The sequence below is a fragment of the Poecilia reticulata genome, chromosome 4 (genome assembly GCF_904066995.2).
Source record: "Poecilia reticulata chromosome 4, P_reticulata-male-v2, whole genome shotgun sequence".
Taxonomy (NCBI): Eukaryota; Metazoa; Chordata; class Actinopteri; order Cyprinodontiformes; family Poeciliidae; genus Poecilia; species Poecilia reticulata.
In genome coordinates this window covers 4,053,451-4,070,059 of record NC_088833.1, presented here as the reverse complement: position 1 = coordinate 4,070,059, position 16,609 = coordinate 4,053,451, and the positions used below count along the sequence as shown (strand labels likewise).

Sequence of the window (16,609 nt, the reverse complement as noted above, 5' to 3'; positions counted from 1 at the left end):
CAGAAACCACAGACAGCTGGTGTTTATTGACTGTATTTCTTATTGGTCTATAACCTTTACAGGATTTCTGCATCCCATAAATTCAGTAGCATGCCTGCTGTGTGGTTAAAGTAGCATGGGAAATTAGCATTATGAGTTTATTATGTTTGGAAATGTTACATTCCCAATAATTCAGTTCATGTTTTTCTGAAGTTCCAGTTCAAATCAATGGCATCTCCAGGCTCCAGTTCCAGTTGCTATAGCAGAAATGACTCAATGATAGGAATGTTTTTGAAAAGCTTATTTCTTACATTAGCTCAATGTAATTAGTGTATCATACAGATCAGAGGAGACCAACCCTTCTCCAACAGAGGCCACAACTGTTGAGCTAAAATAATAAAATTAAAAAATTTCCATTGTAAAAACAAACTAAATTCACTATATTTTAATAATTTCTACTAACCTGATGGAAAGAGTCTGAAATTCGTGTTTCTGGTGCTTCGTTCTGTTAAATGAAAATGAGAGCAAAAAATGTGGTTAATAAAACTTGAATGGTTTGTTTTGTTCCTAAAGTTTTCCATTTGAACACTATTTTAATTTATCCACATTATTCTTTTTCCTTTAATCTGCCTTATTTGTATCAGCATGAAGACTCTGGTGAAATATGTCTGTGCTTTTCTTAAATTGTGGACAAGGGCCGGACAGAATCACTCGAGGGGCTGTAAATGGCCCCCAGGCCACACTTTGGACATCCCTACCATAGATTAATTACACAAAGATTGTTTTCAAGCCTTTATTTCTGCTAATAATGAAAATTTGTTCCTCACAGCTAATAAAAACACAACATTTAAGATTGAAATATTACACCAGACTAATAAAAATAATTAATAAATCTTGATATAATGAATATAATTATAAGATACTTTAAATTTGACAAATGGGTCTTAACAGAACATGTTGTTTGTGCAATTCTAGCTGGTTAAAAGTTGATTAAGCCCAGAATGTTAAATAAAGATGTTGATTTTGAAGCAAATGTCTTTCCTAGCGGCCATTTTACAGCAATAAAACCAGCTGCCTAACCGTGCTGGCAGTGGTTGCTAGGTAACGGGCGGAACTCCACTGGGGTTGCTAGGTAACAGGCTGGGCTTTGCTGGGGTCACTAGGTGAATGTTTGTAACTTTGGCAGATTGTTTCATGGGAAACATGGGAAACATTTTATGAGTGAATTCATTTGCCGTTATAACAAAAACTTCAAATATTAAAGGATCTTTGACCTAAAATAAGCTCCTATTTCTTGCTTATTACTTGTAAATTAGTTTCGCCTCATCTCAAGTGATATTTATACTAGAAATTAAACCAGAATTACATGGTGAGATTTTGTGTTTTTGCAGTGTACTTCTTAAAATTAAACCATATTAAACATCTTTTCACGTTGATTGTTTTTGTGATTTTGTGGTGTTGATTTAGAAATATTTGTAAGAAATCTACAGCTGTACATGTAATCCTAGCAAAAATGTACATTAAATGAACATGTTGGTGCAATAAAACCATTTACGTTCAGAAGGAAAAACCCATCAGAATTCAGGAGTTGAAATGTTTCATGTCAACACTACATTTCGTATGCATGCCGTGTGTCGTCGCTGTGATGGAAAAAATGCTAATGCTAACCTGGTTGAAACTCCATCACTGGAGTTTGTGGCCACACTCTAGCAGGATTCCCGTCAGTTTGCCCACTGATAACTGCCTCCGACTTTTTTATCTTCCAGAAGTTTCAGGCAGCTTTGAGCCGACAACATCCATCACATATATCGTAAAGGAGCCATATGAGGCGAGCAAGAACAGCAGCTCTCTGCACTCATCCATCTACTCGGATATCACACTGAGAGGAGACGACGTCTCGCTGAGCTTCAGGACCAGTCAAAGCCCCGCGCCGCTGCTCTATGTCAGCTCTTTTTACAGGCAATACTTGATCCTGCTCATCAATAAACATGGTGAGGACTTTTGTCAGACAAAGATTTTCTGTTCTTATAACCTGTGGCCCTTTTGTTCGTTCAGCTACTTTTCTCTGTTTTATGGATTTGCTCTGTCACACTTTGGTAGCTTGTCTAAAGCCATTTCAACACGTTCACATCAGTTCAGGAAGGTTCTAGAAATGTTTGGAGGAATATTCAAATATCAGCAGCAATCACTCAAACTTTCCTTTGGTTTATTCTTTTCACGCAGCTCCTGTATTTTCTGAAGAGCAGCAGTTGTTACAATCTGGAAGCACAGCAGCTTCTCTTACTGACGTAAAGGGTGGTGGGCTTTTTACAGAAGATTAGGGCCAGTAAAAAAAATAAATCTGTTTTTTTTTTCCTCACAATTTTTACTTTTGTCTCAAAAGACTAAAGTCAGAATTTTTAGGTAAAAAATCTAAATTATCTGAAAAAAGTCAGTATTCTTATATTAAAGTCTGAATTATGACATTCACTTCATAAATTTGAGGAAAAAAGTCAGAATTATGAGAAAAACCTCAGAATTCTGATATCAAAATCAGAATTTTGAGATTCAATTAAAGAATTCTGAGAAAAGAAATCAGAATTTTGAGGTGTTTTGAGTTAATTAGCCGATTACATGGTGACACTGTGAGTTTCCATATTTAACTTTTTCACAATATTCAAATTTTACAAGACACTGAATTTAAGGTTTTCTTAATTTAAGGTTTTATGAGAAAAATGAAAGAATTCTGAAAAAAAACTTAATTCTGAGAACAAATTTTTGAGAATTTTGAGAAAAAATTCAAAATTCTGACATCAAAGGTAAGCTCATAAATCTTTTCAGGTGTTTTGTGTTCATTAACTTCATTGGTGATACTGTGAGTTTCCATATTTAATTTTTTCTCAGCTTTCAAATTTTCCAAGACCCTAAATTTGAGGTTTTCTTAATCTCCACGTCATAATTTTCACAATTGCAGCAAACATAGACTTTAAATCTTTCACTCTGCGTTTAATGAAACTGGGTTTCACATTTTGACCAAAATATTGAACTTTTTTCGAAATATTAAACTGATTTTAGATGTGCCTGTACAGTCAGAGTTCCCTTTTCAGGATAGAAAATGTACATTTAATACACTTTTGTCTTTTGTCATTTTTATTTTGTGTGTTTACCTTTAAGTCTCCATCGATTTATTTTGTTTGTTTTGTTTTTTTGTAGATGAGTTAGAAGTGAGGTACAAGTTGCACAGCAACAGAGACGAGGAAGTGTTGAGCAGCCGAGTCATGAACTTAGCTGACGGCCGTCTGCACACTGTGACCGTCAGGCGACAGGCGGACACTGTGGCAGTGCAGGTACACACACACACACACACACACACACACACACACACACACACCGCACGCACGCACGCACACACACACCTTCCCATCTACCTGACAGGTCAGAGTTGTTTTTAGATTTGTTGACAAGCTGAGCTGTTGCCGGTAGCAACAGGCATGACAAAGATTTCATTTAATATTTCAAAATGTATTTATATTAATATCCAATTTCAAACTAATCAATGTTACAGGTTGACTTCAGGCGTAAGAAGTGTTGTGTTTGAGTAATTTTATTTGCTGAGTGTGTGTTTACATCATGTCCTAATTTAATGCAAACAGAAAATTAGAGGTACAAAATAATATAAAGATATTAATAATTAATTATTTTAGCTATTTTTTTTATTGATAGCATTATGTACTAGAGCTGCGCCGATCCAATATTAATATCTGTATTGGCTCCCATATTATAATTATAGATTGGGTATCAGTGGCAATGTGGGGCAATTAATCAATTAATCACATGATAAATTAAAATGAGCTCAATGATTTCCATTCTAACAAAGACATCAGAATCCATTTTATTTATGGTTTCGATTGTTTTTACTTCAGTTTTATTTATTGTTTTTGTTTATAATTAAAATATCTTCCAGTGATTTGAGTTCTGTACAAAATCTAATTTTATCTATATGAGGAAAAACCTGCGTTATTTTGCCGTTATCAATTTGTTACATGAAAATGGTCTCAAAACAACAATATGATCATTTATCGTAATAATTACAGGAACAACTTATAGTAAAATTTATCATGATAGGCGTATTTGCACTGGAAATATTAGAATATTAATGAAATACATTAAAGTGTCTTGTTGCATCGTGACAAACTAAAAAAACAAAAATAAGAGAAAAATGTATGAAAACTTTTGCAAAGTGCTTTAATTTCTTTCCTCATTTAATCCTTTTTAATGGATAATAAAGGATATTTTCTGAAAAGATTGTTATTGCTTTTAGATTAGTTTCTAATCAATAATCTTTCAGATTGACCAGAATGCCAGAGAGGAATTCAACATGACGTCTGACGTGGAGTTTAACGTTAAATCCATCATTCTGGGGAGAGTTCCAGGTAAATAAAGTTCTTTTTATCCAGTTCAGTACCAAGCAGTAAAACGTTACCAGTAGTTTTCTGTTTGTGACCCAATGCGGCCGATTCAACAGAAAATAAACCAGTAAACCTCAGCTCAAAGGGAACTGTTCACAGTAAAAATGCCAGTGTTGAATTAACACCCACAAGTGTCTATATGTGTCCAAGTCAGCTGGTGTTAAATTCAACAATACAGAGTCACATTAACATTACAACGGTGCTGGTGTTAAAATATATTAAAAGTAACACCAGTGTAGTGTTGATCACAAAATATAATGTGGTAAAAAAGTAAATAATTGACCCACAAGGTGCCAATATCAATCAAATCCAGTGGAAAATATTCAAAACAATACACAGAAATGGAAAGTTTAACTTTTCTTAAACCCAATTCAGTTTTATAGACCAATGTTAATTTAACAAAACAATGGGTGTCAATCTTTTAACACTTTCAAAAGTGTTACTTTAACACCTGCTGGCTTGGACACATAAACACTTTTGGGTGTTAATTCAACACTGGTATTTTTACTGTGTATATTTTCACTTTTAGCTTCATTTCTGCCAAAGTGACTCACCTGATTGGTCCCCATTCACAGTGACTGATCGATAAACAGAATCATCTGAAACTGTCCAAAAAAACTAACCTGAAGGCCAACGGGGAAACGGTACCGCTCAGAATTCTGACTTCATTCTTCTATGACCAAAAGTCAGGATTCACAGAAAAAAGTCAAAATTCTGATAAGAAACCAAAAAAAGTCAGAATGAGATTAAATCTGAATTCTGGGGAGAAAATTTTGAATTATGAGAAAAAGTAAAAATTACAAAAGTCAGATTCTGAAATTAGTCATAATTCTGAAAAAAAGTCAAACTTTTGAGAAAAAGTCTGATGTCGAAGAAAAAAAGTGAAATTTTAAGAGACAAAAAAATCTGAATTTTGAGATTAAATTCAGAATTCTGAGAAAAATGTCAGAATTTTGAGAAAAGGATAGAACTCTGAGGAAAAACGGCAGATTTTTGACATAAAAAAATCATAATCCTGGAAAAATGTCAACATTTTTGTGACCAAAAATTTTGGCATTCTCTGTCTCAAGTCTGAGGGAAAAAATTCAGAAATCTGAGTTGAAACTCAGAATTCTGAGGAAAACGGCAGAAGGAAAAAAAAGTATGAATTCTGAAGAAAAGTTAGAATTTGAAGATTAAATTTGAATTCTTTTTTTTTTCAGTAATCTTAATCGTTTTCTGTATTTACGTGATTGTTTTCCATATTTCTGATATCATGCAGCAGATAACATAATATTTTACTAGATTCTTTCAAATGGAGATTCAAGCACCAAATTTGGCTCAGATGGTCTTTATGTTCCTCTTTTGAAAAACCACTTAAAATTCAACATGGCTGCCCATTTTCAAGATGGCCGCCACATCAGGGATATAATTATTACATCTTGCTATAAATGCGCACAGCCTTCCAGAGCATGGTTGATTCTGGCGTCAAACTGTGTATTTTTGATCTTGTAGAAATCAAATCTGTGACTCTAAACTCTCTCAGAAACTTAATTTTACCTTATTTTGATGTATTTCTGCTTTCTGCTCCACTATAGGGCAAAAGGATACATCCACCATTTATTATAGAGCAAATTGGAGCAACGACTAAACAAGAAATATTGAAAGTAAACCAAAAATAAATATGATTTTATAACACAAAACCTGATGAATCGTCTCTGCAGGAGCTGCTAAAAGCAATAAAACCTACAGATTGGATGTGGGGGATTACTTCCTGTCACTCATCTGCAATTTAAAACCCTGAACCTGATTAAGCATGCAGCTGATAAAATGCTCGCTCCAGCCAGGTTATGCTGCCGTGTCATATTTATGTATGGAATATTTTTCCCCCTCTGGTTATAAGTTAACTTCCTGGCAGCGTTGTGCTGCGTAATCAGGTTCCTCAGCAGGAATAAATGTTTTATTCTGATATTTTTATCAGCAGAAGCTGCTGGAGTTGATGTTCAGTACCTGTTAGTCAGATTTTCTAATTCAAGATTCAACATTCTGTCACCAGAAACATAATATTTATATCTTTTTATCTGATTATTTTTAACAAAATTAAACTTTGTGACATTTTTCTCTCCCGCACTTAAAGCCACAAACGTCTTTTTCCCCGTCTAGATCCACAGCAGCAGAAAAGATGAGAATACGTTTTCTTCATCTGATTAATACGCCGAGCTTAGTTCATCGTCATGATTTCATTATTCCTTTTGTGTTTCCTAAAGTATTAATATTACAGATAAGACAATCTGTCACGTTTTGGTATTCATGGCCGAGCTGCTCTGCAATAAAGCATAACCTGGTTTCTGCTGTTTAGCCTCGTGAAAAATGACTCCACCGTTTAACAATCGAAGCAGTTTCACAACTTTTGACAGGAAATCAGTCAAAAGATTAATGGATCGGCCTCCGCGACTAGATTTGACTTTTTATTGTCTTAATATACCAATCTACATTTTTAATTTAAAATAAGTCATTTTTCGTCAGCTAATTGCTGAAATTATTATTAATTTCCCCCATGACTTTGTACGTAGCTGCAGATTCTGCTAATAAATAATGATTTTGTCCACAAAAAACTGATTAATAATTTGTTTTTCTAGTCATTTAAGTGAAACCAGTCAGTTTAAAATGTTCTTACACTGCAAAAACACAAAATCTTAAGTAATTTTGGTCTCGATTCTAGTGCAGAAATGTTAGAACATTTGAAATGAGACAAAACTGAAAAACAACTTTTTACCAAGATGAAGGAGCTTGTTTTAAATGAATAATTAATTAATATTAATTTAACTAGAGTTATAGTTCCACTAAAATTTCAATAGATAGATAGATAGATAGATAGATAGATAGATAGATAGATAGATAGATAGATAGATAGATAGATAGATAGATAGATAGATAGATAGATAGATAGATAGATAGATAGATAGATAGATAGATAGATAGATAGATAGATAGATAGATTATTTTCAGAAACTTGAGGGAAAAACATGGAAATTTAGAGTTTGAAAATTTGCTAGAAAAAAAATTATAATTTTGAGATTATTTTTTACAAATTTTCTAGAAAATACTTGGGAATTTTTGAGTTTGAAAAGTTGAAAATTTTCTAGAAAAATCAGAAATTTCTGAATTTTTTTCTAGAAAATTTAGAAGATTTATTTCAACATTTATTTTTTTCTAGCAATGTTTTGACTTTTTAAACTCAGACATTTTCTTGCTTTTCCTGGTGATTTTATGGTGGAAATTAACTGCCGTCCCCGAAACCAGTTTTAAACTAACAAAAGTCTAAGAATCTAATATTTTTGTCCACATTTACTGTTAATAAATCCTGCAGTAAAAAGTTAATTTTCCCATCAATGCGGTGCTGGACTTTTTATTTTATTGTTATTTTGTTGGCTGTGACATAATTTTTGTTCCCAACATTCAGCACTAAAAAAAACACATTTTCTTTTTTGTTTTGTTTTATGCCATCTGGTAATAAAAGCAAATTGTTGCGGCCATTTATTAGCGATTAGCTCATGAGAACAAACTGATGTTTCTGTATTTTAACGCTGTAATTTGTTTTTTTTCAGAGTCTGAAGGCCTGAGCGCGGATCTCGCCGGCTTGGCATCCGCCGGCTTCACCGGTTGTCTGTCGGCCGTTCGCTTCGGCTCCTTCTGTCCTCTGAAAGCTGCTCTGCTGCGACCCGACGGCCGCGTTTCTGTCGCCGGCGCCGTCGTGGCGTCAAGCTGCGCCGCGCCGGCTCAGGCCGATTCCTACGCAGCAGAAACGACACATTCGCTGTCAGGTAAAATCAGAACGACCGCAGCTTTTCCTGGTCGGCTGTGATTTTAAAATTACACTTCTGGAGATCCATTAGGATTTTATTTTTTATGGCTCATTAAGCATTCATTTCAGTAAGCAGGAAGAGAGTCGGCACAGCGACAGATGAGAGTCATCAAGCAGCTCTGGGGAAATACTCAGCCTTTTGGAAATACCTTTATGCAGGAACTACTTTCACTCCTTCTGTTTTAAAGCTGATTTACATTCAGGCTGCTTTCACACCCGCCATGATTAATCCAAATTAATCAAACTCTAGTTCATTTTTTTTACAAAGTTTGGTTCATTGTTGAGGTGTGAAAGTGCAAATAATCCCAAAAGAGTAAATACAAATTAACACCGTCATCAGCATAAAAAAATGCCAAAATCCAAAAAATAAACAAGGTGAAGGTAATTTGTTCACTGCAAAAACACCAAAAGAAATTATTCTGATTTGTTTCTTGTGCAAATATCTTAATACATTTGAAATAAGACGAAACAGATCTTCTTTTAAATCATCCATCCATCCATTTTCTTGCACCCTTGTCACTTGGTGGGGTCAGGATGTGCTGGTGCCTCTCCAGCTAATGTTCTGGGCGAGAGGCGGGGTCACCTGGACAGGTCGCCAGTCTGTCACAGGGCAACACAGAGACACACAACCATGCACACACACACTCACACCTAGGGACAATTTGGAGAGACCAATTAACCTGACAGTCATGTTTTTGGACTGTGGGAGGAAACCGGAGTACCCGGAGAAAACCCACCATGCACAGGGAGAACATGGAGACTCCATGCAAAGGGACCAGGGCCGGGAATCGAACCCAGAACCTTCTTGCTGCAAGGCAGCAGCTCTACCAACTGCGCCACTGTGCGGCCCACTTTTAAATCAATAATTCCTTAATATTAACTTTTTAAAGTGCTACATATTTATCTCATTTTATAAATAATAATTTGATGGAGAATTGAGGCCATTCTAGACAGAAAAGAGGTGTAAACTTCCGCCAAGAAATCTTTTCTAGAAAAGTCAGAAATTTTCTAGAAAAAAACTTGGAATTTTTTTTACTTTTGAAAAGAACATTTCCAAAAGTCAAAATGTTTCAACTTTTAAAACTCAGAAAGTTCAGTTTTTTTTCTAGACAATTTCTGTGATTAATTTAAAAACATTTTTAAATAGGAGTTTGAAGGTTTTTTTAATCTATAATGGCCATAATAATCCGTCATAGAAATAATCCGCCAGTCAAACTAGAACTTTTTTTTTTAATCAATATTAAGAATTATTGAGTTAAAAAAGCTCCTATATCTTTTTTATAAGTTATTTGGTCAGATTTTGTGTTTGTGTTTTTAGCAGTGCGCGCTCAGTGTCTTCTTCAGTGGTTTTCATGTCATTTTCTTCAGTGGTTCTTGGTGCAGCGCCCCCACAGGCGAGGAGGTGAACAGGTTTTTATTAGTTTGGTTTGTTTAACACTTTGCAGTGTGAAATCCAACCGCAGCAGCTGAAAATGTAACAAATGTTACAATTTTGGTCCCAAATTGAACCGAATCCACCAGACTACTAAGTGTGAAAACACACCAAATCTTTATTTCTAGGTATTTTGATCTCTGATACTTCCCTTTTTTTGTTTTGCTGGTTTCTTAATACTAAATGTTTTTATTTTTTCTGTAGACCAGCCTCACTCTGTGGATCCTGGCCAGCCTTTAGTCAACACCATTCGCAGTGATTCAGCTCTAGTTGGAGGTAAAACCAGTCATAAGTCTAATAACAGTTCATCCCAAATATTTATTAGTATTAGTATTTTTTTAGCAGATATGAAACATTTTCTGATGCTCCCACCTGAAAGCTCTTTGTCATGCATGAGCTTCCCTAAAATTGTCAATTAGAAACCTGATGGTTGGTCAGAAAAGCTGAAATCTGTCAGGGGAAATCAAACTTCTCCACTGCAATTATGTCCACCATTAATGGGATGCTGGGACATTTTCAAGATGGAGAGAGTAACTTGGTGCACAAACCCAATTACTCCCACAAATCCTTCTTAATAAATTAGAATACCACCAATAATTCAATTTATTTCAGCAATTAAGTTCTAATTGTGAAACTCATGATTCATGAGATAATATGGATTATTGTTGGTCACAACTTTATTTAAATATTTTAAAAGACCAATTTAAAACAAGTTTTCAAGACAAAAACCTCAAGGCCGACATCAGTGGTGTCCAAATTTGTTGCCCTAAAAATGTATCAAATTTTTTACTTTTCAAACTCAAAATGTTAGTTTTTTTTCTATAAAATTTCTGAGATTAACCACAAAATTTCAGAATTTTTACATCTTTTTTTTATTTATCTAACTTGCAAAGTCGTAATTACAGAACTACATTTTTTTTATTCAGTATTTTTTTAATACAATATTTACATTTTCTGGCAATCAAAATTTCTGTTTTCTGGTCAAAACACCCAACAGAAAGAAACACGAATAATATAAATAGCGTTATTAATTTATATATGCCTGAGTTTCATTCTTTTCTCTTCTGATTTAAATATTAAAATATTTATTTTTTATGCCTCTGTGTGTTTTGCGGTTCTCAGGTGTGATTGCAGTGGTCATATTTATCGTGGTGTGCGCGGCGGCCATCTTGGCTCGGTTCATCTGCATCAGAAAGGAGACGTATCGGAACCAGGAAGTGAAAGCGGCGCAGCCCGGTGACGGCAGCGCGTTCCCGTTCAGCGGCCAGCCGGACTCTCTGAGCGTTCAAAGTGAAAACCAGAAGGAGTTTTTCATTTAGCACAAAATAACCTCAAAGGACTGAGCTGGATAAATTACCAAACAGTGCTTTACTCCTTCTTCCCCTTTCGTTTTATTTATTTATTTATTTTTGTAAATACGGACTGGCAGAGATATTGGACTCACTTTAAAGAGTTCAATATTTGAACTTGTACAGTTTGTAGTGATTTGTGTGCTTATTTAGATCCATTTCTAAAGTTTTCTGTCTAACAGAGAATGATAAACATTGCACTGCAAAAACACAAAATCTTACCAAATATTTTTGGTCTAGTTTCTATTTCTGTCTTACACTTGAAATGAGACAAAACATATAAGTAACTTTGTAGCAAGATGTAGAGGCTTGATTTAGGTAAATAATTCCTTAAAATTGAAGAAAAAAGTTATAGTTCCACTGGCGGATTGTTTCACTTATTTCACAACTGACAGGCACTGCCGTTACCTAGCAACCCCAGCCAAGTCCAGGCCGTTACCTAGCAACCCAGTTCTAGTTCCACTGGAATATTATGTCTCTTATAACCTGGAAAAATTTATTTTTACAAGTGAAATAATCCACCGAGAATAATCAGTAAATAAACTACCAAAAATGTCACATGTATATATTTTAATAATTAAGGAACAAGCAAACAAAAACATGAAATTTTGCTACTTAAAAGTTCAAATTATTTCACTTGTAACAAGATATTTTTTCTAATTTATCTGCCAATGGAACAAGTACGTTTTCATCAATGTTAAGGAATTATTGACTTAAAACAAGCCTCTATATCTTCCTGAAAAGTTACTTTTACATTTGTCTTATTTAAGATATTTGAACTAGAAACTAGACCATAATTACTTGGTAAGATTTTGTGTTTTTGCAGTGTGCAGTGAAAACTTTTGAGCTGGGGGACATTTATAAAAAAGTTTTCTAAGAAGAGTCTGGTAAATTTGGGACGCTGGAGCCAACAAAGGTGTGGAGATGAAAGAATGGATTATGCCAGGTTTACATGGAGCAGACCAGCCAAAGCACATTCTCAGAATCAAATAAAATCCATCTGTTACAGGTAAGAATTGTTCCAAAATGTGCTGTATATATATGAATGCCAAATTAAAGTCAGTCTAAAACTTTACCGTTGAGTTGCTTGGAAAGCTTCTCTTTGCTTTTCTCTCTGCTTTGTGATGAAAAACTTGAGGAATTTCTTTTTGCAGCTTTGGGTTTTAATGCGCCACCTGCAGCGATCAGCCAACATCACAACGCTTTCAGAAGCAGCTTGAAGCAGCGCGGACCATAAAACATAACTCTCTTTCACCTTTTTCGCTTTGTAGACACTTCATGGTTTCTGCTGACGTCTTTATCCATCTCTGCCTAATGGAGGATTTGAGACACTCCAGTTCACTTTTAGAGTCCATATTGTGCAAAGCTCTCAATTGAAGTAAGGGATTTTCCTGACATGAGCTTATAAAGCATTTTTATTTTATTTTTATCCTCTGTGCTCTTTTTAAAGAAATGACCTACCATTTCAACTCTAAAAATCTGCTGTCTTGTTTTGCAGTTTTTCTTCTATTAGAAAAACAAAATAAAAGAAAAAGGCTTCTGTCTCTGAAGACACCTGGAAGAAATTCTTCTTTCCTTTCAGCAGCAACACAAAGTGATCAGATCCATATTAATCTTCTATAATCAATATAATCAAGGTACAATTATTGAGGTAATTATGAGTTTTTATGCGTCACAAACAGCAACTTTTGGGTTAATAGGAAAATTACAACTTATGTAGGCCAACATGTTGAGCTAGTCGTGGTTTGAGATGCAGTTAAAATGTCTGGAAATGTTGAAATTTTGACAGTGCAGTCAGGACTTAAACACAAATAATGTCCACAATTTACTTTAGAAAAAAATGTTAAGAGCTCAGCTTGGGTTGCTAGGTGACGGCCGGAGTTCTGTTGGGGTTGCTAGGTGACGGCCGGAGTTCTGTTGGGGTTGCTAGGTAACAGATAATTCCGGAGGTTTTTGTAGCTGCTCATTTTCCAGACGCAAAAAAAAAAATAATTACTGTAGCTAAAAGACTGCTGAGTGTTTTTGTTTTTCTTAAGCACTTGAACTGTTTGTAGAGGAAAATGGAAGTGCAAAGGTGTCCAAAATGTAAATTTTGCATAATCGGTCCCCTTTGAATGACAGGTTTTCTCTGTAAGACGTGCTTCACATCCTCCTGTAAGAAGTCTTGTAAAAGTTAATCAGTATGGAATGGGTCATGACATCTGCCAGGAACTGCACTTCCTCTTCCTGCTGTCTGAACTCTTGGGTTCGTGTTGGACTCTAAGGGCTCCTGAAAGATCGTCCTGTTGAAACGCAGCTCAGATTTAACGCCCTCTCTTCCTGCATGTTCTCTCTCTCTTGTTGTTTCTTGCGTCTCTTGCCATCAGCATGCAGCAGCGCTCCCTCCAGACCTCATCAGATGCAGCAGAAAGCTGTGATCAGAGGGTCTCCAGGTATTTTCTGTTGTCAGAGGGAGTAATTCAGCTCCTCATCGTCGGCTCTGTGGGGGGAAACAGAGCAAAACAACCTGAGGGGAATTTTTTACAGGAACAACAAAACTAATGATTTTTTTAAACAATTTGTTATTCTAGCTATAATTATTTCCAAATTTATTTGGAAGTGTTTAAGTTTACGCTGTATTCTATTAATCGGTTATTGTTATATTTCTAAAATGTTTGTTGTTGATTATAAAGCTCAACCTTCACACACTTGATCAAAATGTGTTGTTTCCAGATTCATTTTCAAAAAGGTAAAATGTCTGAAAAACTAGTTATTATTGAAACATTTGTCCTTTTTTATTAGTTTGTAACCCTGAGCTTGACTTATTTTTTTTTGAAAGAAATGAATAATTTTGTGGGAAATTCTGACATAAACTTGTTCAGCTAAAATTTTCATGTCTCATTAAAAGTGTTTTTGTTTTCACACATGCGGAATAAATTAATTAAATTATACTCATTGGAGGCGAAACTTTGAGATAAAGAGAAAATACTGAAAATATTTCAGTTTAAAATATTGAAAATCTGTTTTTCCCAATTTATTTTTGTTCTGTTTTGTTTTGGTTCAATCATATTTCCTGATCAAAGTTTAACCGGCCGTCATGTTTTAACTATTCCACATCAATATGACGGCATGCTGATGTGATTTAAATCATACCTCAGCATCAGTTGTTCACTTGTTCACTGCATAATGTAATATATGAGCAAATGCATAGCGCAGCTCACTGGAATGATAATTAAATTAATGCCTACTTAAGGTTGGTGTCAAGTGTGCTGAATAAATGTGCTAAATGTTCTCCATCCTGTGTGAATGGAGCTGATTAATGCCTATTCATGCAAATGAAAAAGCAGCCATAAGTGATAAAAGAAGAGGCGTTGCTGCTGCACGGTGACGGTGGGCAGGATAATTATGAGGAACCGAATCCTGATTAGTGACCTGATGAGACTGCAGCACTGCGGGCAGCAGTGATGCCGCTGCCTGATTACAAACGACATCCAAGACCTCTGTTGTCAGATTCTATCCATCATAATTGTTATGGAAAATTAGTCTGGAAGAGAACTTTGGCTCTTTCTGCTCTGTGTTCACAAAACAGTCGGTTTGTTTACAACCCAGCCCAACTGCAGAAGCAGAGGCTTTTTCTTGTTTGTTGTTTTTGTATTTATTAAAACCAAATATTATATTCCATCCTTCATGTTTCTGCATTAATTAGATTGGGTTATCACACTGGATTATTGCAACACAAAAGAATGTAGAAAAGTTTAGGTTGTATTAGTTTTACAATCTGTAATCTTTCTCTGGCTTTTACCAAGTTATTTTTTAGTGTAGTTGAAGGGAACCTATTATGAAAAACTCACATTTTGAATATTTTTATACTTCAATTTTGTTTATAATGCTTTAAATGGTAAATGGACTGAACTTATATAGCACTTTATCCGATCATTTTGACCACTCAAAGCGCTTTACACTAGAGTCACATTCACCCATTCGCAAACACCCACACATTTATACACCAATACGCAGCTTGGTGGGCAATTTGGGGTTAGGTGCCTTGCCCAGGGGCACATCAACACGTGGCAGGAGGAAGCTGGAATCGAACCTACAACCTTCCGATCGCAAGACGACTACTCTACCCGCAGAGCCACAGTCAGAACACCCAGCTGTGTTTTGGCTATAAGTTTATGTTTTTCTGGTGTCGGGAAAATGAGCCATTTCAATATTTTCTGGAGTGTAACGCTGCAAATCAGCCGTTACCTAGCAACCCCAGTGAAGCCACCCCGTTACCTAGCAACCCCAGTGAAGCCCACCCCGTTACCTAGCAACCCCAGTAAAGCCCACCCTGTTACCTAGCAACCCCAGTGAAGCCCACCCTGTTACCTAGCAACCCAAGCTGAGTTCCTGCTCATTTGGTGACTGGTTTATCGCTGTATGTGCTTTACAAGTGTTTTGTTGTTGACTTTCCATCCAGAAACCACTTGCTGCCTTCTTCTTGGTTGTGCAGGAGGCTCTACTTCTGCTTTTTAAAGAAGTAAGGTTGTATAATTGCACATCAGTTTGTAGCCATTTTCATGTACAAGAGTAAACGTTGAGTTTGGGTTTGTGGCCAGAAGCACCTTATTCAGACGAGACGCCCTCAAACAGTCTAAAATCTAACTAAGAATGATTTTGTTTAAAAAAAGTAACAAACATGTTTTGTTTAGCTCAGTGATTTATCATAACCTGTTCAAGGAAACATAATTGGTGAATAAAATTTTATTTTAAATCCATTCCAATAACTCAAAATCAGTGTGTTTATATTAACATCTTAAAACTGTTCTTATCTAAAAGATGCCTTTTTTACTGACTTGTCTAAAATGTTGTAGCTTTGCCTCAAACCTGCCAAGTTTAATTGTCTTCCAATAATTATCATGCGAAACTCCTTCTGCCTTGCAGCGTACGTTCTCCCCTAACCTATTTATTCAAGGCATGTGAAATTCCATCATTTTCTTGTTAACAGAAAAGCTAATTATCTCTCTGATTACATCTTCAGCTGCATACTAAGCTGCATATCAGCGATCAGGTGCATGCATAGCTTCAAAACAGCTCGTGTTTTATTAACATCCTGCATGAAAACAGATAGAAATCATCTTTCACCTCCAGCTTCAAGAGTTTCGATGGAAACTTGATGCAGCTTACAGAGAAACTGCATAAAACCAATAAAATAAATGGTTTATTAGGTATACTTTGTATTTAGTATCAGAGTTAATCACTTCTGCACAGCAATGTATCATACCAATAATAAACAACAACCAATAAAATACAATAAGATGCTTATTATTTGCCAGTTTCACAACTAAATAAGACATAAAAAACCTGTAAATCACTGAAAATGTGTAGAAAAACACAGAAAATATTCCACACTGTCTTCATTCCTCACAAAAAATAAAACTGAAGAGAATAAAATGTTTAAAAACTAAATGCAACCTTCCTGATTCCATCTGAGGCCATGAAAGTCGAGACGGCTCATCAAGGAAAGCAAACAAAGGTTCATGCTGCTCAGAAATGCAGGAAACTTAAAATGAATCTCAAGTTTTCCTTCTTTTTT

General features: G+C 35.3%; 1 protein-coding gene across 3 annotated transcripts in view; it reads left to right on the top strand.

Annotated features, from left to right (window-relative positions):
• Positions 1-15,791, top strand: part of LOC103463227 (contactin-associated protein-like 4) — a 104,149-nt gene extending 88,358 nt beyond the window's left edge. For 2 of the 3 annotated variants that reach the window (XM_081606035.1, XM_081606034.1), the window contains exons 19-24: positions 1,746-1,970; positions 3,172-3,305; positions 4,307-4,391; positions 8,015-8,230; positions 9,908-9,979; positions 10,826-12,127. In XM_081606035.1, coding sequence (XP_081462161.1) covers positions 1,746-1,970; positions 3,172-3,305; positions 4,307-4,391; positions 8,015-8,230; positions 9,908-9,979; positions 10,826-11,022 — 929 coding nt within the window. In that variant the 3' untranslated portion in view covers positions 11,023-12,127. Of the gene's footprint in view, positions 1-1,745; positions 1,971-3,171; positions 3,306-4,306; positions 4,392-8,014; positions 8,231-9,907; positions 9,980-10,825; positions 12,128-12,206 lie in introns of those variants that run through there. The other variant, XR_014087216.1, reaches the window with a different exon arrangement.
• Positions 15,792-16,609: the final 818 nt, after the last annotated feature.